The sequence below is a fragment of the Rhinoraja longicauda genome, chromosome 18 (genome assembly GCF_053455715.1).
Source record: "Rhinoraja longicauda isolate Sanriku21f chromosome 18, sRhiLon1.1, whole genome shotgun sequence".
NCBI classification, from domain to species: domain Eukaryota; kingdom Metazoa; phylum Chordata; class Chondrichthyes; order Rajiformes; family Arhynchobatidae; genus Rhinoraja; species Rhinoraja longicauda.
In genome coordinates, this window is record NC_135970.1 from 41,731,946 (window position 1) to 41,746,060 (window position 14,115).

A 14,115-nucleotide genomic window follows, 5' to 3' on the forward strand; every position below is an offset into this window, starting at 1 on the left:
ACTCACAAATACTTGCACTTGCAGTTACAGCAGAACTGAGGCCAGTTCATTGGCAATATTTAAGTGGCCCTTGTGGCTAAAGGGATCAGGGGGTATGGAGAGAAGGCAGGTACAGGTTACTGAGTGCAGTTTTGGTCTCCAAATTTGAGGAAGGATGTTCTTGCTATGGAGGGCGTGCAGCGTAGGTTCACTAGGTTAATTCCCGGAATGGCGGGACTGTCGTATGTTGAAAGGCTGGAGCGATTGGGCTTGTATACACTGGAATTTAGAAGGATGAGGGGGGATCTTATTGAAACATATAAGATAATTAGGGGATTGGACACATTAGAGGCAGATAACATGTTCCCAATGTTGGGGGAGTCCAGAACAAGGGGCCACAGTTTGAGAATAAGGGGTAGGCCATTTAGAACGGAGATGAGGAAGAACTTTTTCAGTCAGAGAGTGGTGAAGGTGTGGAATTCTCTGCCTCAGAGGGCAGTGGAGGCCAGTTCGTTGGATGCTTTCAAGAGAGAGCTGGATAGAGCTCTTAAGGATAGCGGAGTGAGGGGGTATGGGGAGAAGGCAGGAACGGGGTACTGATTGAGAGTGATCAGCCATGATCGCATTGAATGGCGGTGCTGGCTCGAAGGGCTGAATGGCCTACTCCTGCACCTATTGTCTATTGTCTATTGTCTACTGAGTTGGATGATCAGCCATGATCATATTGAATGGCGATGCAGGCTCGAAGGGCCGAATGGCCTACTCCTGCACCTACTCTCTATGTTTCTATGTAACACGAGTTGTGTTTCTAAGAAGTTTTGCGTTTCTTGGAAAACCGTAGGAGGTGTGGGGTGGATGGGACACTGGAGGTGAGAAAAGACCTGGTTTCATCTGGCCTTTTCTCACCTCCAGTCCCCCCCCCCCCCACCATTATTATGCAATCTGAAGAAGGTTTCCAACCCGAAACATCACCTCTTCCATTTCTCCACAGTTGCTGCCCGACCCGCTGAGTTTGTGTCTATCTTCGCATATAATTCACTCATGTAAACTTACACACACTCATTTTCATTTTTCACGTGGAAGATTAAACTGTGAGAGTGTTATACTCTCCCAGACATCTTGATTAGACGTAGACACAGAGTTTATCACTTCATCTTTTCATACTAGCCCTAACAACCGGAGACGTTTATCCCTTGAGGCTGAAGAGTGGATTCTCAACAACCTCGCTATTATGACAGTCAGATCCTCAGGAGATCTGCTAACATAGAAAGCTTCTTCGAATCAGCAGTTTCTCTGCCGAGTTAGCCTTAATCTTATAAGCACCTCCAGTGCGTGCACAACTTGTAAATGGCACTAGCGGTATAACCTGTAGTGTGCATGCAGCGAAATGGTAACCCTGACCGTCTTTACATTTCAGAATTGAACAAAAGGTTGCGGCTCCAGCAAAAGCATTGGTTACAGAAAGAAAAGGTTCTCTCCGACCTTGATAAAATGAAGCACAAAATGCGTCACCTTCGAGGTAATGAGGCTGAACAGGATACTGCACCACCAGGCTCTGCTTTGTTCGGCTATTGATACCTGACACTCGTTCAGCAAGACACAAAAGGCTGGAGTAACTCAGCGGGTCAGGCAGCATCTCTGGAGAAAAGGAATAGGTGACGTTTTGGGGCAAGACCCTTCTTCACTCTGAAGGAGTGTCTCAACCTATTCCTTTTCTCCAGAGATGCTGCCTGACCCACTGAGTTACTCCAGCCTTTTGTGTCTGTCTTCAGTTGAAACCAACATCTGCAGTTCCTCCCCACACACTCTATCAGCAACGTTACTCACTGGGCTGTCAATGCAAAATCTCTTCAAAGTATGGCCACTTTGAAGAAGTTCTCCTCCTCTCTCTGAAAGGAGTGCTGGTCAAGACAGTCAAGATGTCACACGTCACAAAACGGAACAATGTATTTCTTACTTGCAGCAGCCTAACAGATATTGCGTACAGTTTTGGTCACCTAATCTGAGGAAAGACATTCTTCCCATAGAGGGAGTACAGAGAGAGAGAGCTAGATAGAGCTCATAAGGATAGCAGAGTCAGGGGATATGGGGAGAAGGCAGGAACGGGGTACTGATTGAGAATGATCAGCCATGATCACATTGAATGGCAGTGCTGGCTTGAAGGGCCGAATGGCCTCCTCCTGCACCTATTGTCTATTGTCTATTGTCAGAGAAGGTTCACCAGATTGATTCCTGGGATGGCAGGACTTTCATATGAAGAAAGACTGGATAGACTCAGCTTGTACTTGCTGGAATTTAGAAGATTGAGGGGGGATCTTATAGAAACTTTCAAAATTCTTAAGGGGTTGGACAGGCTAGATGCAGGAAGATTGTTCCCGATGTTGGGGAAGTCCAGAACAAGGGGTCACAGTTTAAGGATAAGGGGGAAGTCTTTTAGGACTGAGATGAGAAAGTTTTTTTTCACACAGAGAGTGGTGAATCTGTGGAATTCTCTGCCACAGAAGGTAGTTGAGGCCAGTTCATTGGCTATATTTAAGAGGGAGTTAGATGTGGCCCTTGTGGCTAAAGGGATCAGGGGGTATGGAGAGAAGGCAGGTACGGGATACTGAGTTGGATGATCAGCCATGATCATATTGAATGGTGGTGCAGGCTTGAAGGGCCGAATGGCCTACTCCTGCACCTATTTTCTATGTTTCTATGTTTCTATATATAAACATAGTACTCTGTAAAATCCACAATAAACAAAAAAATGTGCAGAACATATATTAAAAAAACAAGACAATTAAATAGACAATAATAGTGCAAAAGCATGTCCCCGAGTCTATCTGGTTCAGAGCCTATTTGGAGGTTGTGGTGTTTAATAGCCTGGTGGCTGTAGGGAAGAAGCTGTTCCTGAACCTGAACATTACAGTTTCCAGGCTCCTGTATCTTCCCGATGGCAGGGGTGAATGTGAACCTGACCAGGGTGGTGTGGGTCTCTGATGATGCTGACTACCTTTTTGAGGCAGCGACTCTTGTAGATCCCTTCAATGGTGGGGAGGTCAGTAAGCGTGATGGAGGGGGCAGTGTGGGGTGGGGAGGTCAGTGATGGACTGGGCAGTGTGGGGTGGGGAGGTCAGTGTGTGATGGACTGGGCAGTGTGGGGTGGGGAGGTCAGTGATGGACCGGGCAGTGTGGGGTGGGGAGGTGAGTACGCGTGATGGACCGGGCAGTGTGGGGTGGGGAGGTCAGTGATGGACTGGGCAGTGTGGGGTGGGGAGGTCAGTGATGGAGGAGGCAGTGTGGGGTGGGGAGGTCAGTGATGGACTGGGCAGTGTGGGGTGGGGAGGTCAGTGATGGACTGGGCAGTGTGGGGTGGGGAGGTCAGTGATGGACTGGGCAGTGTGGGGTGGGGAGGTCAGTGATGGAGGAGGCAGTGTGGGGTGGGGAGGTCAGTGTGTGATGGACCGGGCAGTGTGGGGTGTGGAGGTCAGTGATGGACTGGGCAGTGTGGGGTGGGGAGGTCAGTAATGGACTGGGCAGTGTGGGGTGGGGAGGTCAGTGTGTGATGGACTGGGCAGTGTGGGGTGGGGAGGTCAGTACCCATGATGGAGGAGCCAGTGTGGGGTGGGGAGGTCAGTACGTGTGATGGACTGGGCAGTGTGGGGTGGGGAGGTCAGTACGCGTGATGGACTGGGCAGTGTGGGGTGGGGAGGTCAGTGATGGACTGGGCAGTGTGGGGTGGGGAGGTCAGTGATGGACTGGGCAGTGTGGGGTGGGGAGGTCAGTGTGTGATGGACTGGGCAGTGTTGGGTGGGGAGGTCAGTACCCATGATGGAGGAGCCAGTGTGGGGTGGGGGGGTCAGTGATGGACTGGGCAGTGTGGGGTGGGGAGGTCAGTGTGTGATGGACTGGGCAGTGTGGGGTGGGGAGGTCAGTGTGTGATGGACTGGGCAGTGTGGGGTGGGGAGGTCAGTGATGGACTGGGCAGTGTGAGGTGGGGAGGTGAGTACGCGTGATGGACTGGGCAGTGTGGGGTGGGGAGGTGAGTACGCGTGATGGACTGGGCAGTGTGGTGTGGGGAGGTCAGTGATGGACTGGGCAGTGTGTGTGGGGAGGTCAGTGTGTGATGGACCGGGCAGTGTGAGGTGGGGAGGTGAGTACGCGTGATGGACTGGGCAGTGTGGGGTGGGGAGGTCAGTGATGGACTGGGCAGTGTGTGTGGGGAGGTCAGTGTGTGATGGACTGGGCAGTGTGGGGTGGGGAGGTCAGTGATGGACTGGGCAGTGTGAGGTGGGGAGGTGAGTACGCGTGATGGACTGGGCAGTGTTCACCATTTTTTTGCAACCTTCTCCGTTCCTGGACATTCGAGTTGCTGAAGCAGGCCATGATGCAACCAGTCAGCGTGCTCTCTACTGGACACCTGTGAGACCTTCTCCCACTGCTCCCCCTCTCTACATCCTGCTGATCCACCTATCACTTGCCAGGCTTCCCCTTGCCCCCACCTTCCCATTCCATCTTTCTCCCATTCTCCCCCACCATTAACGTCAGTCTGAAGAAACACCAAACCCCCAAACGTTGTCTATCCATCCCCTTCATAAACGCTGAGGTCCACCAGCAGTTTGTAAATTGCCGATCATTATACTCTTGATTCTCATGTCCAAAACCAACATCTGAGCCAATACTAGCAGGACAGACATTATCATTAAGTAGTCCATATCACTGATAAAGTAATTCACAGCCTGTGCCTTAATAAGACGTCAGGCTCTTTGCCTTGGAAAGTAAAGAGCACAGTTGTCTGAAGCCACCAATCAGGCTGACTCAATTGCAAACGCTTCTTACATTCTTTCTTGTTCTCTGCCTTCTTTTGAGTCCAGGATCCAGGATGTAACTCACTTGAGAAGTGGTTTGAGGGCCAAGTTGTTAAGAATGTGAAAGAATGGGTCGACTGGGCTTATATTCACTGGGATTTAGAAGGATGAGAGGGGATCTTATAGAAACATTTAAAATTCTTAAGGGATGCAGGAAAAATGTTCCCGGTGTTGCGGGAGTCCAGAACCAGGGGTCACAGTTTAAGAAAAAGGAGTAGGCCATTTAGGACTGAGATGAGGAAAATGTTTTCCACCCAGAGAGTTGTGAATCTGTGGAATTCTCTGTCACCGTGGGCAGTGGATTCACTGGATGTATTCAAGAGAGAGTTAGATTTAGTTTTTCAGGCAAACGGAATCAAGGGATATGGGGAGAAGGCAGGAACGGGGTACTGATTATGGATGATCAGCCATGATCATATTGAATGGCGGTGCTGGCTGGAAGGGCCAAATGGCCTACTCCTGCACCGTTTTTGTTATGTTTCTGTGTTCAATGTTTCTCACAGGGAGGCGAGTGGGGTCCATGGGCCCTGCCAACATGGTTCCAACAAGATCGCCGATTCAGCCCGTGGTGATGGAAGGCGGATGGACAGAACCATCCTCACAGGAAGTGAAACTGATGGAAGATGTGCAAAACATGGAGGTAGGTGGGCCTTCCATTCCTTCCGTCTCCATCCAAGACACCAAGCGACATGATCATGCAACTTGATGCCAGTTTAACTCGGCTGGTACTTCAAACATCTACATCTGAAGGCCGAGACTCAAAGACACCCTCCACTTGATGATGGAGTTTGAGCTGAACCTGGCCCCACAGTCATGTGTGTACAGGGAGTACAGTAGGGGGCTAAGGACACAACCCTGGGGGGATCCTATGTTCAGGGTGAGGGGGCTAGATGTGTGTTCCCCCATCCTGACCACTTGGGGCCTGGCGGTGAGAAAGTCCAGGACCCAGGCACACAGACGGGTGCTAAGCCCCAGTTCCAGCAGCTTCTCAGCCAGTCTGGTGGGGACTATTGTGTTGAATGCTGAACTAAAGTCAATGAACAGCATCCTAACATAGCCCCCCTGGCTGTCCAGATGAGAGAGAGCGGTGTGCAGAACCTGGGAGACCGCATCATCCGCGGACCTGTTCGGACGGTATGCGAACTGTAGTGGGTCCATGTTGCGAGGAAGGAGGGCACAGATGTGCTTCTTGATTAGCCTCTCAAAGCATTTCATGACCACCGAGGTGAGGGCCACCCACCGGTCGGTAGTCATTTAAACACGCTGGAGAGGCATTCTTTGAACGGGTGATTGATGGTTGGTGCGGACTCAGAGGGCTGAAGGAGCTGTTTCCACGCTGTATCTCTAAATTCTAAACAAGTGCAAGGCCTAACGGAGTGAAAACTGGCCTAAATCCACATATGTGAAAGAGAAATAGCTCCAAAATCCTCGCCCTGGACATTTTGCAGCTTCACATTGTCCGAAGGCAAGCGGTATATTGGCTGTGTACACTTACTATGCACATGACATATTAACTTAGTGATTCCTCTATCTCATAGATGCATCTATCAGAAGTGCAATATACACTAATGAAAGAACGGCCCTCGTTTGTCAGTAAGATGGTCTCCAGTCAAAAGCTTCTTTACAGTCAACCAAATGTCAAGAGAGTTCTGGCCTATCTGAACGGTGAATGCACAGATCAAGGAGTGTTTGTGTGGGGCGAGTCTATTCCTGAGGTAAGCACTTGATGACCAAGACTCTTTGCTTCCTTCCCACCAGTGAGAGTGGGCTTGTTACTATTACTATGTCCATTCAAACAGTACCTAGAATGGGCTCGTTACTATTACTATGTCCATTCAAACAGAACCTAGAACTGATGGGAGCAATTACTTTAGTTTAATTTAGTCTAGTTTAGTTTATTGTCACATGTAACGACCTACAGTGAAAAGCTTTTTGTTGCGTGCTCTCCAGTCAAAGAAAAGACAATGGTCGACACAAAACGCTGGAGTAACTCAGCGGGTCAGGCAGCATCTCTGGAGAGAAGGAATGGGTGATGTTTCGGGGCTCCACTCTCCAGAGATGCTACCTGACCCGCTGAGTTACTCCAGCATTTTGTGTCTACCTTCGATTTAAACCAGCATCTGCAGTTTTCTTTCCTAAAGAAAAGACAATACATGATTACAATCAAGCCATCTACAATGTACAGATAAAGGATAAAGGGTACATTTAGTGCAAGGTAACGTATGATTAAAGATAGTTCAAAGGTCTCCAATGAGGTAGATGGGAGGTCAGGACCGTTCTCCAGCTGGTGAGGGAATGGTTCAGTTGCCTGATAAAGATGGGGAGAAACCGTCCATGAATCTGGAGATACGTGTTTTCAAACTTCTGTGCCTCTTGCTGGATGAGGAAGGGGAGACGACGGAGTGACCGGGGGGAGACTGGTCCTTGATTATGCTGGTGGCCTTGGCAACGTGGTGTAGATGGGGGTCAGTGGAAGGGAGGTTGGTTTTCATGCGGTCTCAGATGCATCTGTTCCCAAACCATGCTGCGATGCATCCCGATAAAATGCTTCCCCCAGCCCATCTATGGAAGTTGGCCAGGGTTGTTGGGGACATGCCGAAACTCCTGGCCTTTACGAAGCTTGTTGGTTAGCTTTCTTAGCCGTAGCTTCAATGTGGGTGGTCCAGGATATTTATTCTTAAAGCTTTCAACCATCTCTACATCGGCACCATCAATGTTTACCCGTGTGTGTGTGTACTGCTTAGGGTTACCAACTGTCCCGTATTAGCCGGGACATCCCGTATTATGGGCTAAATTGGTTTATCCCGTATGGGACCGCCCTTGTCCTGTATTAGGCCTGGGGGGTGCTGTAGGCCCAGACAGTGTAGGCCCCGACACTGTAGGCCCGGACGCTGTAGGCCCCGACACTGTAGGCCCGGACGCTTTGGCCCCGACACTGTAGGTCCCAACAGTTTAGGCCCTGACACTCCAGGTTTCCGACATTTTACCTCTGGACAGTGTAGGCCCGAAGGCCCGGAGGCCCAGGTGCATAGGTTGCGTAGCAACCCGCCTCCCGGCCCGGGCGGCCACCATTGGTGGAGCGGGAGCACCTGGCCGCTGGCTGGGTGAGGTCACGTGGGGCGCGGGGCGGTGACGTCACCTGGTCCCGTATTTGGGAGTGAGATAGTTGGCACCCCTAGTACTGCTTCACTTCCTGAGGTCAAGCACAATCTTCGTTGGCTGGCTGACATTGTGGGAGAGGTTGTTGCCTTGGCACCAGGTTACGAGCTTCTCAATCCCCTTGCTGTACTCTGTCTCGGCATTGTTTGATATCCGGCCCACTACAGTGGTATCATCGGCCAACTTGTAAATTGAGTTGGACAGGTATCTGACTGCACAGTCATGAGCGTATAAGGAGCACAGTAAGATGCTGAGACGCTCCTGGGCAGAGGCTTTCTCTCTTCCTTCATGCTTGCCCACTTTAGACCATCTTCTCCTGTTCCTAGTTGAGCTCCGGATCCAGCAGAGCAAGCATCTATTGCTGAGACAGATAGAAACATTCAGCAAAGTGCAAGACAGCGTCTGGACCAACGACCTGCCACACCTACACCCACGCGGTCTGCCTCACTGGGCAGATGCCATGTTAAGACCGCACATAATCAACAATCTCTTTAAATTGAGTAAGTGTGGAGTTTGTCCGAGCTGGAGAGTGTTCACACGTGTGGCAACTGCAGGCGGGAGAAGCAGCTCAATAGCGGATACATCAGTTGAGCTTTGCACCAAGATTTCCACCACTCCACACTGTGTGCCTTGCACATCAACAGCTCCCAAAGGATTGTAAAGGAATTCCTCGGGACTTATAGTTGATGCATTATGCATTATACAGTGAATTTATAAACCATAAAATTCATCCATCCAGCCTGACATGCATGTGTAAGTAATTTACTATTGTTTATGAAATATATGGTGATCAAATCTGAAATATTAGATTCCCTCCCGGATAAAACTCAGTAAGTTATCTGTGCGGTTTTGCAGGTTTGGCTGTGAAACTAGACTTCTTTGTTCTGGCTTATTGCAATGTAAAATCCAGCTTGAAATACAATGGTATTGAGACACATACAGTGCATTACTATCAGCTCAAGCAGGGGTTCAGTGCAGAATTGATAACTATACTCTTCATTTGTACCAGAGCAATATAGATTAATGCATGCATTAGCAGTGGCTTAGAACGACATAGTTTACTGTGTACAGTGGCTATGATTTAGGGCTTTGCTGATTATTATGTTCGCGTTACATATAGATTTCTGTATACATCAACAGTTCAATACATGTCGTCTGTGGCTTGGGGCATTATGCATTATTATATGCTCTAGTTGTGACTCATTGGCAAGTAGATTAAAATCTGTGCTAGATATGGCTTAGGGTGATATTGATGAATGTATCTGTCATCTAAGGATCAGTTCAATGTTGATCTCAGTAGGCGTGAGTTGTAACTTAGTGCAGTACACTTTAGTTTAGTTCAGAGTTACTGCATGGAAGCAGGCCCCTCGGCCCACCAACTTCATGCCAACCTTTGATCACCCCTGCACCAGTTTCATTTTATCCCACTTTCACATCCTACAGGTCCGGCACGGTGGCACAGTGGTAGAGTTGCTGCCTCACAGCACCAGAGACCCGGGTTCCATCCCGACCACGGGTGCTGTCTGTATGGAGTTTGTACGTTCTCCCCGTGACCGTGTGGGTTTCCCCCTGGTGCTCCGGTTTCCTCCCACACTCCAAAGACGTACAGGTTTGTAGGTTCATTAGCTTTGGTAAAGATTGTAAGTTGTCCCCAGTGTGTAGTATAATGTTAGAATATGGGGGCTGCTGATTGACGTGGACTCGGTGGGCCGAAGGACCTGCTTCTCTAAACTAAACTAAACTACACACCAGGGGAAATTTACAGAAGCCAATTAACCCACAGACCTATAGATGATCATACATGTCAGTAGTGGCTCAGTGTAATGCAGATAACCAAGTGCACAAGGTAAAGCTCAGGATAATACACATTACCAAGTTGTGCCTCAGTACTATATAGATCTTTATATATTTCAGTTGTGACTTAATTCACTGCAGATTACCATAAGGTGCAGCAATAGCTCATTGCAACAAGAATTACTATATGCAGCACCCAAGGCTCAGTGCTAGATAGATTACTGTAAGTGGAAGTTGAGGTTCGGTACAATAAACATTGCCGTGACTTCATGGAATGTAAAATATTAAATGCATCGGCTGCAGGTCATTATAATAGAGATTACAATAGCTGGAAGGAGGCCCTAGCAGGGAAGACGGTGGAACAGCAATGGCAGGTATTCCTGGGAACAATGTAGAAGTTGCAGGATCAATTTATCCCAAAGAGGAGGAAAGATTCTAAGGGGAGTAAGAGACAACCGTGGCTGACAAGGGAAGTCAAGGACAGCATAAAAATAAAAGGGAAGAAGTATATCATAGCAAAGAAGAGTGGGAAGCCAGAGGATTGGGAATCTTTTAAAGAGCAACAGAAGATAACTAAAAAGGCAATATGGGGAGAAAAGATGAGGTACGAGGGTAAGCTGGCCAATAATATAAAGGAGGATAATAAAAGCTTTTTTAGGTATGTGAAGAGGAAAAAAATAATCAAGGCTAATGTGGGTCCCTTGAAGACAGAAGCTGGGGAATTTATTATGGGGAACAAGGAAATGGCAGACGAGTTGAACCGGTACTTTGGATCTGTCTTCACTAAGGAAGATACAAACAATCTCCCAGATGTTCTAGTGGCCAGAGATCCTAGGGTGATGGAGGAACTGAAGGAGATTCACATTAGGCAGGAAATGGTGTTGGGTAGACTGATATTAACCCACTTTTTAAGAAAGGAGGGAGAGAGAAAACGGGAAATTATAGACCAGTTAGTCTGACATCAGTGGTGGGGAAGATGCTGGAGTCAATTATAAAAGACAAAATTGCAGAGCATTTGGATCGCAGTAACAGGATCGTTCCGAGTAAGCATGGATTTACGAAGGGGAAATCATGCTTGACTAATCTTCTGGAATTTTTTGAGGATGTAACTAGAAAAATTGACAGGGGAGAGCCGGTGGATGTGGTGTACCTCGACTTTCAGAAAGCCTTCGACAAGGTCCCACATAGGGGATTAGTGGGCAAAATTAGAGCACATGGTATTGGGGGTAGGGTACTGACATGGATAGAAAATTGGTTGACAGACAGAAAGCAAAGAGTGGGGATAAATGGGTCCCTTTCAGAATGGCAGGCAGTGACTAGTGGGGTATCGCAAGGCTCTGTGCTAGGACCACAGCTATTTACAATATACATTAATGACTTGGATGAAGGGATTAAAAGTACCATTAGCAAATTTGCAGATGATACAAACCTGGGTGGTAGTGTGAGCTGTGAGGAAGATGCTATGAAGTTGCAGGGTGACTTGGACAGGTTGTGTGAGTGGGCGGATGCATGGCAGATGCAGTTTAATGTGGATAAGTGTGAGGTTATCCACTTTGGTGGTAAGAATAAGAAGGCAGAGTATTATCTGAATGGTGTCAAGTTAGGAACAGGGGACGTACAACGAGATCTGGGTGTCCTAGTGCATCAGTCACTGAAAGGAAGCATGCAGGTACAGCAGGCAGTGAAGAAAGCCAATGGAATGTTGGCCTTCATAACAAGAGGAGTTGAGTATAGGAGCAAAGAGGTCCTTCTGCAGTTGTACCGGGCCCTGGTGAGACCGCACCTGGAGTACTGTGTGCAGTTTTGGTCTCCAGATTTGAGGAAGGTTAATTCCCGGAATGGCGGGACTGTCGTATGTTGAAAGACTGGAGCGGCTAGGCTTGTATACACTGGAATTTAGAAGGATGAGGGGATCTTATTGAAACATATAAGATTATTAAGGGGTTGGACACGTTAGAGGCAGGGAACATGTTCCCAGTGTTGGCGGAGTCCAGAACTAGGGGCCACAGTTTAAGAATAAGGGGTAGGCCATTTAGAACGGAGATGAGGAAAAACTTTTTCAGTCAGAGAGTTGTAAATCTGTGGAATTCTCTGCCTCAGAAGGCAGTGGAGGCCAATTCTCTGAATGCATTCAAGAGAGAGCTAGATAGAACTCTTAAGGATAGCGGAGTCAGGGGGTATGGGGAGAAGGCAGGAACGGGGTACTGATTGAAAATGATCAGCCATGATCACATTGAATGGTGGTGCTGGCTCGAAGGGCCGAATGGCCTACTCCTGCACCTATAGTCTATTGTCTATTGTCTATTGGCTCTGTGCTTTATACGGCAGTCGTGGATCATTGCAATACATATGACTATATAGTCAGCTATACTCAGGGAATGACACTTGGAACTAAGCGCAGTGTAGCTTCCTATAGATGCCTGCTTCAGTTCTGTGTAAATGAATTACTATCTGTGTGATAGTGGTTCAGTGCAATGCAGATTACTACAAGCAGAAACCATGGCTCTGGACAATCAGTATCAGTGGTGATTCAGTGCAATAGAGATTACATTGTGTGTCATCTGTAATTCTATTCAATATCGATTTCAAGAACACAAGAACATAGGAAAATAGAAGCAGAGGTGGGTCGCCTGGGCCTTCAGGCCTGCCTTGCCATTCAATATCATCATGGCTAATCTACATTGGGTTCAAATGCACTCTGCGCCATTTTCCCATAGCTCTTTATTCCTCAATCTTTTATCTATGATATTGGCCTTTGTTTATTATTGTCCATTTACTGCGACACAGTGAAAAAACGTTGTCTTGCGTTCTATCTTGGCAGTCCATACTGTACATGATGTCTGTGAATACTCTTGCTCATTGGTTTTTAGTTCAGAGATACAGCGTGGAAACAGGCCCTTCTGCCCACCGAGTCCATGCCGCCCAGCGATCCCCACACACTAGCACTATCCTACACATTAGGTACAATGCACAATTTACAAATGCCAATTCACCTACAAACCTGTTCTTTGGAGTGTGGGAGGAAACTGGAGCACCCAGAGAAAACCAGCGTGGGCACAGGGAGAACGTACAAACTCCGTGCAGACAGCAGCCAGTAATAAGGATCAAACCCAGGACTCTGGCGCTGTATGGCAGCAACTCTACTGCTGCGTCTCTGTGCTGCCCCAATGTCTCGATGGTTCTCTGCTTCTATGTTTTAGTAAAGTCTATCCCTCTTTATTTTATTACCACAAGTGTTAATTGTGGCTCAGTGTCACAGATTGTTGTAGATATCAACTGGGGCTCAGTGCCATATGGATTATTACATGCCCAACTTCTACACAATTGTTTTATATCATCAGAGTGACTCGATTCTATATAGACTCGGTTCTCCCTCTATCTTCCTACCTCCACCTATATCCTTTCTTTGTCCCAACCCCCTGACATCAGTCTGAAGAAGGGTCTCGACCCGAAACGTCACCCATTCCTTCTCTCCTGAGATGCTGCCTGACCTGCTGAGTTACTCCAGCATTTTGTGAAATAAATACCTTTGATTCTATATAGATATCAGTATGTGTTAGCTGTGGCTCAGTGCTGTGTGGATTATCACTGTAGATTGCTTTATATGTCAGCCCTGGCTCAGGGCATTATACATTAGTACATACTTCAGCTCGGGGTCGGGATGATATAAACTGTTTCACAGGTCAGCTGAGATGCAGTACAATGTACAATGTAGCATCAATTGTGACTCGGGACAATATAGATTACTATACACATCAGATGTGACTGTCTCTAAAGTAGATTACTAAGTGTGTCAGCTCTGACTCAGTGTAGCATTGATAACAATATGTTGGAGCCGTGAGTTAATGCAATATTGGGGACTCTAGCTGTCAGATGTATGCGGTGTCACAGGTGTTACAATGTGGTGAAGGTGTGGCACAGATTACTGAATGCAGATCACCCTGTGAATCAGCTCCAGCACTGTACAATATATATCATTATTCATGGCAGCTGGGTGAAGAACCATAGATCTTTTATGCTGTACCTCAAGCTCAGTGCACGAAAGGTTATGTGAGATTCAGTGAAATCTAGATTACTTTAGTTTAGAGATACAGCGCGGAAACAGGCCCTTTTGGCCCACCGGGTCCGCGCCGACCAGCGATCCCCGCACATTAACACTATCCTACACCCACTGGGGACAATTTTTACATTTTACCAAGCCAATTAACCTCCATACCTGCACGTCTTTGGAGTGTGGGAGGAAACCGAAGATCTCGGAGAAAACCCACGCAGGTCACAGGGAGAACGTACAAACTCCGTACAGATGGCGCCCGTAGTTGGGATCGAACCCAGT

At 47.9% G+C, this 14,115-nt stretch overlaps 1 protein-coding gene across 1 annotated transcript in view; it reads left to right on the top strand.

The window, feature by feature from the left end:
• The window catches only part of LOC144602149 (doublecortin domain-containing protein 1-like), a 309,816-nt gene that overhangs the window by 265,801 nt on the left and 29,900 nt on the right, over window positions 1-14,115 (top strand). The window contains exons 35-37 of the mRNA XM_078414883.1: window positions 1,397-1,498; window positions 5,333-5,469; window positions 6,368-6,544. Coding sequence (XP_078271009.1) covers window positions 1,397-1,498; window positions 5,333-5,469; window positions 6,368-6,544 — 416 coding nt within the window. The remainder of the gene's footprint in view (window positions 1-1,396; window positions 1,499-5,332; window positions 5,470-6,367; window positions 6,545-14,115) is intronic.